At 43.4% G+C, this 15,606-nt stretch overlaps 1 protein-coding gene across 1 annotated transcript in view; it reads right to left on the reverse strand.

Annotated features, from left to right (window-relative positions):
• SLC17A8 (solute carrier family 17 member 8) overlaps positions 1–12,551 on the reverse strand; it is a 29,915-nt gene extending 17,364 nt beyond the window's left edge. The window contains exons 1-3 of the mRNA XM_071732960.1: positions 12,040–12,551; positions 5,305–5,557; positions 1,272–1,390 (exon numbers count right to left, since the gene is read on the reverse strand). Of these exons, the coding sequence (XP_071589061.1) occupies positions 1,272–1,390; positions 5,305–5,557; positions 12,040–12,140 (473 nt within the window). The 5' untranslated portion in view covers positions 12,141–12,551. The remainder of the gene's footprint in view (positions 1–1,271; positions 1,391–5,304; positions 5,558–12,039) is intronic.
• Between the last annotated feature and the right edge of the window lie 3,055 nt (positions 12,552–15,606).

A 15,606-nucleotide genomic window follows, 5' to 3' on the forward strand; every position in this document is an offset into this window, starting at 1 on the left:
GAGGGAACCTGTATTGTTAAGTTCAAAGAAGAGAAGGCTGAGAGGAGATCTCATTGCTCTCTACAGCCACCTGAAAGGAGGGTTTAGTGAGCCAGGTGTTAACCTCTTCTCCTATGTAAATAATGATAGGACCAAGTAAATAATGAAATTACCTAAAGCTGTGCCAGGGGGGGTTTAGACTAGATATTAGGAAGAGTTTATTTACTGAGAGAGTAGTAGGCACTGGAATGGGCTGCCCAGGGACGGGGTGAAATCACCATCCCTGGAGGTATTCAAAACCATGTAGACATGGCATGTGCTTTAGTGTTGTTCATGGTGGTGTTGTGTCTATTTCTTCTGGTTTTTTTCTTCCCTGATGCATGACTGGACTGGGTGATCTTGGAGGTCTTTTTCAACGGTGACAATTCTGTATTTCTGTGATAAGTCTTGTCTTATTTGCAGAGAATGAGAAGAGTGCCAATCATCTACTTAGTCTGTATATTTCAAATGGCCTGAATGTGCACATCTCATGATTTCATTCACCAATAGGTGTCTTCAGACTCTGGTGTGATTATATTCCAAGTTCTGAAGATCTTTTGAAGTCAAGCCCAAAACCAAAGTCAGCTTTGGCAAAATTAGCTACTTTTCTTATTTTCATTTTTAAAAGCAATTGAATTTTTTAAAAAATCATATCCCAAAGACAACGGGCATGGAAGAAATCTGTATAGATGCTCAAGAGTTCACCAAACAGAAGTCATGAAGCTCTTTTAGAAGTTCTTGGCAATCCTAGTAAACAGACATCAGTACTGTAACCAGAGTGGTGAAGCTATCCATGTGCATGAGGATGGATTTCAGAGCATAAATAGTTCTGTAATGCCTACACATCCAGCTTTGGTCCACAGGGAATTGTTAGGGCAGAAAAGTCAAATTTGTTTGAAATTTTTGTTTTTGTGTTGAGCTAAAAAACACAGGGGCATTTTGAAAGACAAAAGCTTAAATCATTGTCTGAAGCATTAAATGGTTTTTCCCAGCACTCTCCATAAAGCATTATTGTTTAGAGGAAAAGAAATGCATTAATATTAGAGATGAACAATCTAAACTGGGAGAATCAGCAAGAGACCCATAATGGAAACCCACTCCCTTTTTTTGTTATAAACACAAATACTCCATGTTCAGTTTCAGATATGCATTCCTGAAACACATTAATTCACTGTATTTTCAGTCATAATTTAAACAGTGTAGAACAGTCATTTGACTGTAAAGCTTAATTTGTTTGATGACTGTTTTCTTACCTGTTAGCAGCCAGTTTGTTGGAGATGAACCCTCCTGGGATTTGCGTCACAATGTAACCCCAGAAAAAAGAGCCATGAATGAGTCCCACTGTCTCTGGATCCCAATTGAATTGGGCTTTCTGTAAAGAAAACAGTAAAAACATTATAGGATGAAGCATACTCATTGTAAGGTAACTACTATTTGGAAGTCACCAGTCACTCATCCTCCAATGGCCATATCCAGCTCTCAATGATTATCAAGGCTGCTCAGGTCCTTTGGGTTGATGGATTTCCTGATCAGGACTGTGTTATTTGTGTATTATCCATGGTTCTCCTTCTCAGGCCAAATCCTGATTGGATTTTTTTTTTTTTTATTAAGTAGTGTGTTGCGGCGAGCCTTCTCTCAGGGACACGGCTCTTCTCCGGAGCTCTCTTGCCATCCCTCTCCTCAGGCATCTTCATCTCTTGTCTGCTTCTGGGAGCATGCCTTTTATTTTGCCCTTCAGCCCCGCCCATTTCCGGCTGGGGCAGGCCCTAATTATTGGGCACAGCTGGGCCTAAGCTCCCAGTTCATTATCGGTGACACCTGAGGACTTGTGGTTCTCACTACATTTCCCCCCTTTTTGTTGTTTGTTGAAAAATAGACTTTTTTTTTCAATAATTTACAATTAATTCACAATATTAATAATTTAACATTTCATTTAAACATTTCATTATTTTTCAACATTTTGTCGCCTATTTTTTGAGGAGGGAAAATTCGGGCTCTTTAGCCTCTGTTAGCAGGAGATGAGGTCTCAGAATACCAGCTCAGCTTTCACTGGTACTCGCCACCTCGGGATGCCTAGCCATGCAGAGGCTTCTCTGAGCATTCACCGCACCAGTCTTATCGCGTGTCCCTAGGGCTCCGTTTCAGGACCGCACTGTCGCGTGTCCCTGGGGGCTCCGTTTCAGGACCGCATCGCGTGTCCCTGGGAGGCTCCGTTTCAGGACCGCACTGACTTGATGCGCACTCAGAGCTCCGCTTCAGCTTCAGCATTCCTTGGATTTGAGTTCCGTGCGCCAACTCGCTGCGCCTTTCGAGCCTCACTCTTCTCTCCTGCCTGGCTCGCCATTCCGGGCTGTTGTATCTTGCCGTGCTGGGCTTCTACTCTGAGCTCTTCACGCCGCCTTCAGCATTTAAGCCTAGCCTTGTGGAGCTTCTCACGTGGTTGCGTATTTGGAGCTCTTTCTAGAGCGTCCCGCACCAACGTAGTGGCTCCATCTGACGTGGTTGCGTATTTCGAAGCTCTTTATATCGCCTTTCGCATTTAAGCCAGGCTTTGTAGAGCTTCCCGCAACCAACGTGGTTGTGTAGAGCTTTTTATAATACCTCAGCGTTCACGGCTGCTGTTGTTGCCTGCATTCTCCACCAGATGTTGCGGTGAGCCTTTCTCGGGGACACGGCTCTTCTCCGGAGCCTCTCTTGCCATCCCCCTCCTCAGGCGTCTTCATCTCTTGACTTTCTGCTTCTGGGAGCATGCCTTTTATTTTGCCCTTCAGCCCCGCCCATTTCCGGCTGGGGCAGGCCCTAATTATTGGGCACAGCTGGGCCTAAGCTCCCAGTTCATTATCGGCGACACCTGAGGACTTGTTGTTCTCACTACAGTAGTGTGGGAGTAGAAAGAGACAGGCAGTGTCTGGGGGTAACACCTGTAGACAAGGCAATCTGGAAACAACACAAGGGAACAGTGGCTCGCTGACTGGTTTCTTTTTTATTAGAAGTGAAGGCATTGGTAGGGCTGGATCTGGATAAAGAAGCCTTCCCACAGGCTGGTCATAGACAGGTCCTAGCCAAAAATGCCTCCAACCCTCATCCCTGGATACCAAGCAGTTTACGTTTCCTCAAGGCTCTTCCTGAGCAAGGACATTCCTGTTCTCTGATGAGACTGAGAAACCTTGCTCAGAGAAGGAGCAGCCAAAGCCCCAAGCAAAAAAGAGAGGAAGTGGAGAAAAAGAAGATGGATCAAAGGTGCCCCTCCTGCTGTCCATTCTGGGAGGTCAGACAGATCCTGGCTCAGTATAATCACACTGCAGTAAGGTCAGTGCCAACTTTTCTGCCTTGAACCCTGAGTCAAAAGAGCTGTTTTGGAGCAAAGAGAAACAGCAACATTGTGCTTCATGGTAATTTTTTGACTCATCACACAGTAAGGAAAGGTGGCTAAGCATCCCATCAGAAAAGCAGCACAAATGTCTTTTATATTCTGAATTTAAACAGTGATTAAAACACTAGATAAAAATGAAAACTGGTGCGATAAAAAGTATTCTTTTTCTATATTACTTTCTGTGTGTAAAAAGAAGAATCCATTTTCCTTGGTAGGTTAATATTTTTTGTCCAAACAAGCAAACTGAAAAATAGCTCATCATTTGACCTGCAGGGAAAAAGATGGCATTAATTAGCCATGCATGTTTACAGAGGGCTAAAGGAAATTCTTCCCTATCAGTATACCTTCTGCAAGAGACCCACTTTCCTGTGCTGAATTACACTGCTGTTTGGAACATCTAATTTTCTACCAGTGATTTTCATCTTAGTTTTTAGGTAGTATTAATTTATGCAGTCAGAAATTCCTGTATCAGGAAGTGCTCACACCCAAACACAGTAATTTGAGATTCATGAGACTGCTTTTTCCAAATTTCCTCAAAATGTCTCTTCATAACCTATGCAGGTTCATCCTTTCTCTTGCAGGACCACGGGGAGCAGGAATTAGACTGAATAAATACAAATTCAGTACCAAGTCTAAGTGGCAGGAGCTGGTCAGAGGAGATTGCAGATGAGGAAGAGCTAGTTCATTCACTTTTTAGATCTTTCCGATGTTTATTGAGACTGATTAGACACATCCTGCTTGATAGTTAGGGAGGGGAGAGAAAAACACTGAACCAGTGTCCATGACATGATGTGGGAAGGGAAGAAAGATTTTTTAATCTGCAGTCCTTGAATCATAGGCCTCATATTTGGTCTAGTCAGATCAATAGTCCCTATGACCATGAGTCATGCAGACAGGCAAACTTTTAACTTTGAACGTTTGCTAGAAACACTTCCTGAAATTTTCTTCACCAGAAATTAAAATATTTGGGAGGAAAGCTGATTAATTATTTCAGGGCTTTTCATTCATCTCTAGAAACATGGCAGAAGGTTCTCTGGAAGATGTGTTTTGTTTTAAAGAATGTGCTGAAAAACAAAGGTTATCCATGGCCTGGGGGAAGCCTCTGATGATACCTGTCCATATGTAGTGGCTTTCCTTACAGACCTCAGCACACAGGTAAGATCCAATATTCCTATGGATAATTTGTTAGGACAAAAATAGACAAAAAATACAAAAGTCAGGAAGTACAAGAAATGTAAGTGAAGTTCAAGTTCATATAGTCCACAAAGGGACACATGATATCACAGCTATGTACTAAGGCAGGACTGGGGAAACTAAGGTCTGCATTGAACCTGCACTTTGTTGCCTGCATTGTTAAAGGTTTTTAGGCATCTACTGTGAACCACGTGCCATCTACTGTAAATTTGAACACCTCTGGAAGAGCAATTCACAATGCCAACAAAGTCCAAAAACCAGTCCCCTGATTTTCAGTGACTACTTCAAGCTTTTGAAAGTCATCTACTGATCTGAACAGAGTAAGTGCAGAGCATTGTACAGCAATTAAGCATTCCTTCTGTAGCAGCATCAGAACATGCTTCCCTAGAGAGATAGTAAAGAATAAAAGCTTCTGCCACTGTATGAAAAGCTGTTTACAACAGAAACATCAGACCCCTGACAGACATGCCAGCTGAGTTCTCTTTTCTGCACCTTACCTCCTACATGACATTGCAGATCTTCAGATCCTGAAGATCTTTAATGTGACTTAGAGCCCTAAATAGGAATTAAACACCTATGCATCTGTGTGAAGCCTGATTCATGTGTCTCCCTGTCTCCCTTTTTGCTCTATGCATATACAGTACTTTCATACGCATCACTTCAACCATCTTTGCAACACGGTCTGCTCGGAAGAGCCAAAGGGAGATATGGCCTCTCACCTGCAGCTCTGGTTTCCCGTTAACATAAACAGTGTTATTGTTCACCATTTCCACGATGGCAACACCCAAGTTGCACCTAATTCCAAAGGAGATGCAGAATCCCAGGCCGCTCATGATGGCGATGATGTAGCGCTTGGGCAGCCCGCAGCAGTGGCAGTCGCACGGTGCCAGCCTGCGGGTGCTCGCCTGCACGGGCCGCCCCTCTTCTGTCAGCTCAATGGGATCCTCCTCTATGTTGGTGCCATCGATTTTCCTAAGCAGGTAAAGAAAGAGAAAAATTAAAACACTTTCACCGTCCCAGTAAAATTTGCTGAGATGCAGGTGGGTAGCTACACGCCCTGGTTGACTGCTAAATCACCTCCTTGAGAGGGGTTTTTCCTCCTGGTGGGGTGACTGGTTAATGCTGGGCAGGATGTGGCAGGTTGGGATAACCTGTGCCTTTTCATAGATGGCTGCTGAAGTTTGCAAATCCAAGCCATCTAGCTGGAAAAAGCTATTCACAAGCAGACACAAGGGCATGGTCTCAAGTTGTGCCAAGGGAGGTTTAGGTTAGATATCAGAAAGAATTTCTTTACTGAGAGGGTGATCAGACATTGGAATGGGCTGCCCCGGGAAGTGGTGGATTCTCCGTCCCTGGAGATATTTAAAAAGAGACTGGATGTGGCACTCAGTGCCATGGTCTGGTAACTGCAGCGGTAGTGGATAAAGGGTTGGACTTGATGATCTCTGAGGTCCCTTCCAACCCAGCCAATTCTATGATTCTATAATTATGAGACCTCTATTGAGTTCTGTGGTGATAAATTCTGCCAATTGTTAGGAACATATACATATGAAGAAAGTAATCATAATTTCTAATTAGATCCAATAAGCAGAGCTGGCAGTAGGTTTCAAGAAAAGGGCAAATACAGCACAAAGAGTGGTTTGCTTAGCCCTAAACTTGCTGTGGATTTATTTTCATCTGTGAGACAAAAATAAGGGCTACAGTGAAGAGAAGTGGCTGCTGCGTCAGAAGTACCTCTTTAAGATGGAAAAGAGCCAGGCCCAGGCATTCTGTGCCTGAGGGGCTTTGAAGCCACATGTCCCCTCTTCTCTGAAACATCCCTGCACTCAAGGACTTAGGTCATTGCAAAATGAACCCCTGCAACTCCTATTGTTGAATGTGTTGTCCTTTGCATAAAATACTTCATATTAAATGAGACCCAAAGGAAGAGACTTTCTGGGCTCTCACCCACTGCTCAGCAGCAGAGACTGAAAGGGCTTTTCCTGGGATCCAATGTGGTGTGTTAACTGCAGTGCTATTGGGAGGGATGCAGAGGAAAGGGGCCAGGGATGTGACCTATCCCATTTGCTCAGGATAGGAGCAAACGGCACCCAGAGATTTCAGCCTGTGAGAGGTTACCTACCAGCTACCGACTAACATGGGAGAGCAGCTCTTCCAGCTCTGCATATCCAGCCTTTCCTTTCTCCTACCAGCAACCCAGCTGAGAGATTCAAAGCAGCACTTTCATGCTACCTGGAATGGCATGGTAGTGCTATTAACAATTAATTTGGTCTTCCAGTCTGATTCGAGACATTAATATCCTGTGCTGTAGGACCAAGGAATGTCTCAGGTAGAAAGGACTAGTAGGTGTAAGACAGACAGAACTCTACACCAAAGGTTTTGCAAATATCTTTGCTAAGTACAGCTTCTTGGGGTACCATATAAATTTCACCTTGTGTTATGGAATTTGATTTTAAAAACCTCAGTATTTCTAGGATTTACAGCTCCAGATTAACTGATGCATCATATACTATGTTATTCTTTTTACATCATGTCATCAAAATGTTACTCCAGCCTTCTTCTTAGCAAAGGGAGAAAAAATGTGTTATAGTGTGTTAGAGTCCTCAGGCTTCCAAGAAACATGAGGATCAGAGTGGTTTGGGCCAGGAGGAAACTCCAGGGGCTGATTTAACTCTTTGCTCACTGCAAACTTAGATCATTAACTCATTGTCAGGTTGGAGGGAAGACTTTTCATTGAAGCAAGGTAACACAGGGAATATGATATTACTGTGGTGTTATTGAGTGTGATTGAGATCTTATGGTTCACTGGCAGGGAAAGAGCATTTGTTAATGAAACGGGAGTACAGAGGGTAATACAGTCAGCCACTTTAAAAAGAAGATGTCATAAATTCCATGTTCTTTGCGATAAAATAGGTAGGTGTAAACTGAATAAAATACCAAAAATAAGGACCTCAGGAAGTAAAGAACAATTGAACAATTATTTTTTAGAATGATTGCCATCTCAAAAGACTTATGAACAATCCAAAAGAAGTAATCTAATTGTCTTCTTCTAACATAATCTAAGATACTGATTTAATTAAATCAAAGTGCAATTCCTCAAATTTTTATTCATTTGCCAGGCTCTCTATTTATAAGAGAGACACTAGACTTTAATAAATGCATTATTTGGGGCAGCTGGCACAGATTAGACACATCATGCAAAGCTGAAACATCTGTTCTGATCTGGCTGTCAATTCACATAGGCACGAAAACTTCTGTTTGCTCCAAATTCACTGTTAAAAGTGGTGACCCAGAATTAGCTCTATGGGCCAGCATTGCCACTGTGAAGAAATTAATTATTTTGTTACTGTATTCAACTATTTACCCATAAGAGGAGGCTGAGGACTGATCCATGAGCCCAAATTCACACAATATTTTTCACACACCCAAAGCTGAAAGTTAACACCTCTGGAGTCTCTGAGGTGAATGTTCTGCAACAGCAGTCAAAAACGGAGCTGGGATGAGCATCAGCAGTGCAGACATTCAAAAATCCAGTGTTTGATCTGGGCTTTTTGGTCCTATTTTATTGAACAGGTAATGAAGGTATAGCAGGTCCATGAAAAGATGATAAATATGTCTTCCAATTGATCTGTATATTTTGGTAGCATAGTTCTTCACCAATGATTCAGAAGAAAACTGCTTCAGAACCAGGGGTCTCCTCTACCTGACTAACACAGAAGAGCATTTTGCTGCGTGGGCAATGCTCAGTCCTTACATCAGTCTTTTTCCTTCAGCAAACAATCAACACTTGACAAGTAAGAAGAAGGAAGCTATTTGAAAGATAATCTGTGTCCATATTCTGTGCCCATTTGCCATAAGAACAGTATGCAAATTTACTTTCTAATGGAATGACTGTATTCTAAAATATGCAGAATTTTTTACTAATTAATTTCACAAATTGCTATCAGTAATAAATCCCTCTAACACATATGCATTCAACAATCCATATTCATAGGATTTTAGCATAGAATTCAGTGATTTCTTCAAATTATAAGGTAGGGGGACTAGAATCATGCAATTTCAATAGGTTAAAACTACATAGATTCCACAATAATAAGCAAATGTTAAACTTGCCATGTGTTTAAACACCCTTTTACCAGTAATTACAGTTTTTCACAGGCAGCTGCAGCACAATCATACACCATGTTCACATCTCACACCTTCAAATCCAGCATCAGCCACCACACACAACAATTATTGATGAACTGGACATAACTTTAGAAACCTACACAAAAAAATAATTTATCCCCAAACAAATTCTGAGATCTCACTTTTTGTCTGGGGGATTTCCTGGGTGATAATTCTGCAACTGATGCATTGGTACAGAATCCCAGCGCAGACAGGGAAACCCTCTCCTCAGTCTCATAGTGCACAGAAACTCTCTGGCTGGTTTCTGCATGGGAATTCTGCATGAAACTCGTTACATTCTGAACCATACACACCATAGCACTGCATCTCACAGGTGCTGCACCCCCATGAGATGCAGTGCAGGGCAGCCTCACGGTCTCCCATCAGCACAGCCTCAATGCACTGGACTGAGGGATGTCCCCTGGGTGCTGCAGCACGTGTTACATCCTTGCCATGACACCTTTGTGTAGTGAAATGAGGCAACCAGGTGCCACTAATTGCCAGGCAGTGGGCATGAGCTTGTGTTCCAGGCCTTACCTTTTATTGGCCCCCTAATCCTGCTCATGTGAAGTTGGGGCCTGCCCTAATCAGGCACAGGTGGCCTTAACACAAGCTCGTGCCCACTACCTGGCAATTAGTGGCACCTGGTTGCCTCATTTCACTACACTTTTGTACAAGGGACCTTGCATCACTCCTAAACCAGATGGCTCGTGGGCACCCCATGCTTTATTCATGGTGCTGCATGGGCTGCAATGCATTAAACTGTCTGTGTTGGTGTGCAAAGGGTAAAAACACAAAATATGAGAGGACAAAGGCTATGATCCAGTGCAGGCAAAGGAGCCCTCTCCAAGGAAAGGGTGTATCTCCCAGCTTCAAGTTGCTCTGTAGGAAAAGCCTTCTTTTCTGGGAAATTTGTAAGTCTGATAACCATTCACCCAAGTCTTGAATTATCTTTTTTTTTCCCCCCCCACTCTATTTAACTATTCAAGAACAAACCCAATTTTGCATAAGAAAACGTTTTGTAAAAACATCCAAAAGACTTTCAGTCCCCCTTGCCCCTTGCCTCCTCTCCAGGATCCAGCTACCCAAAGATAAACTCCTGTGGGCATTCTCTTGCTTTTGCAGCACTCAAAAACATAATTTGAGGCTGCTACACACCTGTCATGAGGTAGTAAATTGCTTTATGTTGCTTATGTTTTGGCATTTGAACTTGTCTGGAACCAATTGCTATGGAGCAGCCTGTATCTGGCAGCTGCCTTTGCATGGCACTGGATTTTGGGTCTGCTCTCTTGCTTGGCAAACAGAGGGAATATGGTAGGAAGGCACAGTTGCCAAAGCTAAAAGGTATTTTCCTACCTGCTTTTCTAATTTTGACCCCACATCAACACATGGCAACCAGTCAAATCACACTTGGAGACCTAATCAAGAATGGGCCTTGATATGATTAATCACCTATCAAATGCTAAAAGAGAAACTAAATTATTTTCTGATTTACACCACATTATAGCTAATTGTACCAGATGAAGAGCAAAGCTGAGGTTGCAGCTGATGCATATGTATGGTCATGTAAAAACAGAACTGCACGCTCTCATTTGTAGGCTAAGCTGTAGGGAATGAAGTTCAAGTTAAAAACATGCATGTTTCCTTCCTTACAGAAACCTTCAAATAGGACTAAATTTTTCTTAAGAGACTGCTCAACTTGCAGCAATTATTACTGAGATCAGAGTGCAGTCATGAAAAGAAAGTTACTGTTTGGATTTCCTCCACTAGCCAGTGCATCTAAGGAAGACATTGACATACATATGTTTAAAACAGGAAATAATTAGTCCAGCAAACTCTTTTGTATCTCCACTCAGATTTGGTTTGGTTTGACTCGGTAGCAATGTTGCTGAAGTTGGATGCCAGTACTATCAACTGTCTAGGAACCAGCAGATACATGGCAGCAAGAGGAAAGTAATCTGGATAATTTAGTTTGTATCCCATTCCCACAGAGCAAACCCAGTGTATTGCTACACCACATACTCACGAAATCCAAACCTTGCATATATTGGCCAGTAAAGCCCACAGCAAAGAGAATTTATGATTGAATTAATGACTTCACTTGATATTTGAGATAGAAAAACAAAAACCCTGGAATTACTGTAGAGTGTCATTAAGATAAAAAAAGCAAAATGTCAGACTTCATCTGACACAAAGAAAAGTTATTCTGAACTATGTGGAACGCAGATCCCTGTTCACATGGTATTAAAATAGCGTAACTAGAAGTCTACCAAGAGGTATCAGTAACTTCTTTAAAAGTGTACACGCTTATTTTATTGCATATACATGCTGTAGCATAATATATGTGAATTATTATACATTTTATATATTTTCTTGTGATCAAAGGCATGTCCAGATGTGACAAGAACTGTTTCTTCATGTTTCTTTCATTTCTAAAAGGGATGCATATGAAAGCAAATACAATTAAATGACTAAAATTACATTCAGTTAAAATGATAGCCTGGTCTGTACAAGAAGTTAAAAGATTTAACATGCAAAAAATGCCACCATACCCTCTGGTTCTCATCTATTGATTACACAAATAAATGTTGTCAGTGGCCATTACTAATAGAAATAACCTTCCGTTTAAATGAGAGATCTCTTCCCCTTTATGAAACAGGTTATTTGCTGCATCTTGTTTTCATCTATCAAAAAATAAAAATCTTTCTGTTTGCTGCTTCATAAACTGTCAGATTAAGATAAAAATCTTTAATAATTTTTCTTTACGAGCAAACAGCTGCTTCTCCTTTTTGTCTTTCTAATTTGTTAGTCTCAGTAAACAGACAAGCATGGCTCTGCTTCATACATTTTTCTTACTGATTCAGAACAGTATTTTTAAAAAAGGCCCTGTAATTTAGGAACATTAAGTCTAATATTAAGAGTGGCATCATTTGGGAGTGTTAATTCCTACTAAATTATCAGTTTTTCTCATGCACAGAATTATTCACATTTAATTATTTAAATTTTTTTAAGTAAAACACTTTTTCATGCTCTTTGTGATTTTAGAAAACTTTTATTACTTATTTTCATATTTTAAAAATATAAATAGTCATCTATAGTCATATGCTTTTGTAACAGTGCTCCTTTTACATCATCTGTCTTGCAGGAATGTGTTGCACTCTCTGAACTCAGATATTGATTTTGCAACTCTTAGTTCTTTTTTTATGTTTATACATCATTCTATACTTCCTTTCTCTTTAATAAAGTCAACAAATGGACCTGTCTGGGAATATTCTGTTGGATTTTACCTTCTCAGATTTCCCAGCGAGTCACTAATGGTGTTCTTCACCTCTTCCTTTCCTGGGTTAAAAAATCTTTCCTTCAGTGAGCTGAATCCTTTGAAAGACATCTTGTCTTTCTTCTTCAGTAACTCTGTTATGTTATAAAGCCTTCACTTTGCTGTCATATTTCCCGATTCCAGACCCGGAGTCTCCCTCCGCCGGTCCCTTCAGTGACCTCTGCAGTAACAACCAGTTGCTCAAGAAAGAAGCATTGAAGAAAAATACAAACAAACAAAAAAACAAAATCAAAACAGATCTTCCAAAGCCAGTTGGGGCGAGCTCCAGAGTGAAACTCCCCTAAGAAGAGCTCAGGTGCTCAGCGGCGCGGTCGCAGCAGCTCTGCCCAGCATCTGCGCAGGGTCGGGTACCTGGATGGGGGCAGCTGGTCCAGAGGCTGCAGCTGGTCCAGAGGCTGCAGCTGCTGAGCTGGAGGTGCTGCCTAGGGCTGGTGTCCCCAGGCAGGGTGATGCTGCTGCCTGCACCAGGGGAGAACCTCAGACTGGCTGGCTGGGGCTCATCCTCAGTGCCTCCCTCCTTCCTCTCCTCCCTCCCTCCCCTGCCTCTTCACAGTGAGATCCTGTGCAAGGTGGTGCTATAGTAACAGACACAATACCTGTCCACGAGCCACTCCAGTTCATTAATAAGACCTCATCTATGGCAAAGGCAAGAAGTTTATTAAACATTTACCATTCCTTTCTGCATGGGGGGGGAAAATCGTTGCAAGCCATGGTTCTCATTCACTGTGCATCGCCCAACCAGAGGAGCCCTCACAACCCCGGTGCACCTGCTGGTTTGAACCCAGAGCCACCTTCTCCAGCCTGGTCATCTATTATTGATGTCCCTGGGCCCTTGGGCAGACAGACACAGAGGTGCATTGGTGCGTTGCTGTTTGAATAAGCAATGAAAGACCAGCTATAAACTAAATGCATTGCATTTTTGAAACACAAAATGGCTGAAAGAGATGAACCAGTCTAAACCAATGTGACTTCATGATGACAACTTCATTTCCTAACACGGCAGAAAGTGTTTAATGAAAACACTTGTGGAAATACAGCCTGACAGTACGCTCATCAGGCCTGGAGGTTGGCTGAAAGCAAATTCAGAAATTCTGCTTTTGGCAAGGCCGCAGTTATTTGGTTTGGGTTACAGATGACAAGAAAGGAATAGAAGCTTCATTTCATATAGGTTTTGGGCTCCTGTCAGCCCTTCTCTGTTCCCTGGGTGGAGGGAAAGGCAGAAAACTTCCAGGCTGATAGAAAAATCAAAGGTTCTGTGTTTGCCATGTTCACCTTTTCCTCCCAAGGTAAGTTAAATTCAAAGCCTGTCAGTGCCTTGTCAAACAAGCAGCACAAGAGGAATTGTTTTCCCCTGGAAGCCCCTGTCTGGAAGGGCAGGTGGGATAGGTAAGGCAGCTGCCTACCCACAAACCCATCTCCGTCTTGGCCACCAGACACCTGAGCAAGCTGCTGTGGCTCTGGTGCCTCCCACCTGCCCTACACTTGTCCTTATCTTTTTAGCACAGGGACCACACTTTTAACTTCTGTTCAGAGATTGGCTTACCCAGATTCTACTGAGAAGGAAAAAAAAAAAGGGAGGGGGGGGGGGGAGAAGACGATTCTTCCAGATAAATAAATTGGATCAGAGTTGTTTTCAGCTGCTTTAGACCACTTACAGACTCTTCCTTGGAGTGTTTGAACTGAGTGAGAAGGATTGAGTGGAATGTAAGGGCAAGGACTGTCCACCCTTCTGTTCTTCTTCTGGCTCCTTGCACAGGCCATCAGCCTCTGGTTTTGAGATGTCTCAATAATGCAAATACCAAACATCTTGATTGCCCCAGATTCCCTCTCAGGATAAGAATATTGGGGAAAAACACTTCCTAATGGCCAAGTGAGGCAGACAAACAGCTTGCACGGAGATCCTTTATTCCTAGTACAAACACCAGAGAGGAAAGAGAAGAAAGATAAGAGAGAAGTACTTTGGAGCTGGCTGGAGTCTCTTTTGTTGCAGAACTGGTTACAGTTTCTTTCTCCTTTTTGAATAATTAATTCGTGTGCCGTAGACTGGTGTTGGAAAACTCCAGGCTCAGGGCAGCTCTCTCACACGTTTGTGGCAGCAGCCTCTCCTCCCATAGCCAGCAGCGAGTGCAGCCAGGGCCGGTGGGGCCAGCCAGGTCCCAGCACTATCCACTCGTACGCCTGTAGCAGAGCTTCTCTGGGTGTATTTCTTTCTATTTGGGTTGAACAGCAGCTGCTCTCCCACTGCCATCTCAAGGGCTGCCTGGTAACCCCCTCCCTCCCCCCTGTCTCAGCAGATCTCGCTGCCCTGGGAGCAGCTGCACCTCCTCCTCCTCACACCACTCAGGCTTGAATCTGGCTGTCTGCACAGCTGAGCAAGCAGAGCCATTGCTCCTGGTTTCTCACTCCAGACCCCTTGGCTATGAGGCACCCTGGCCCACCAGGACATCGCTGGCAGAGCAGCAAGGTCGCCCCTGGGGAGAAGAGCACAGGCCTGACACAGTCACAGTCACAGCTCACGTTAAAACAAGGGCTCTGGTTTTCAGAGAGCACACAGAAAACGAGCTTGCTGCCAGACATCAGAGATGTGTATGTTTGTAGGGAGATATATATATAATCATGGAGTCATAGAAAGTTAGGGGTCGGAAGGGACCGCAAAAGATCACCGAGTCCAACCCCCCTGCCAGAGCAGGGTCACCTACAGCAGGTCACACAGGAGCACATCCAGGTGGGCTTTGAATGTCTGCAGGGAAGGAGACTCCACAACCTCGCTGGGCAGCCTGTGCCAGTGCTCTGTCACCCTCACAATAAAAAAATTCTTCCTTATATTTATATGGAACCACCTGTGCTCCAGTTTGTACCCATTGCCCCTTGTCCTATTGTTAGTGACCCCTGAGGAAAGTTTGACTCCATCCTCCTGGCACTCACCCCGTACATATTTATAAACATTGATGAGGTCCCCCCTCATTCTCCTCTTCTCCAAGCTGAAGAGACCCAGCTCCCTCAGTCTTTCCTCCTAAGGGAGATGTTCCACTCCCTTCATCATCTTGGTTGCTCTGCACTGGACTCTTTCAAGCTGTTCCATGTCTTGGAACTGAGAAGGCCAGAACAGGACACAATATTCTAGATGAAGCCTCAAAAGAGCAGAGTAGAGAGGGAGGAGAACCCTACTAACCACCCCCCTTCTAATGCCATTGGCCTTCTTGGCCACAGGGACACATTGTTGGCTCCTGGTCATCCTTCCATCCACCAGCACCCCCAGGCCCCTTTCCCCTGTGCTGCTCTCCAACAGCTCAGTCCCCAGCCTATACTGGTACCTGGGATTGTTCTTTCCAGGATGCAAGACTCTACACTTGCCCTTGTTGCACTTCATTATGTCTCTCCCTGCCCAACCCTCCAGCCTGTCCAGGTCCCTCTGAATGGCAGCACAGCCTTCTGGGGTGCCAGCCACTCCTCCCAGCTTTGTGTTATCAGCAAACTGATGGTTTCCTATTAGTACACTCTATTCCCTCATCCAGGT

The sequence above is a fragment of the Heliangelus exortis genome, chromosome 1 (genome assembly GCF_036169615.1).
Source record: "Heliangelus exortis chromosome 1, bHelExo1.hap1, whole genome shotgun sequence".
NCBI classification, from domain to species: domain Eukaryota; kingdom Metazoa; phylum Chordata; class Aves; order Apodiformes; family Trochilidae; genus Heliangelus; species Heliangelus exortis.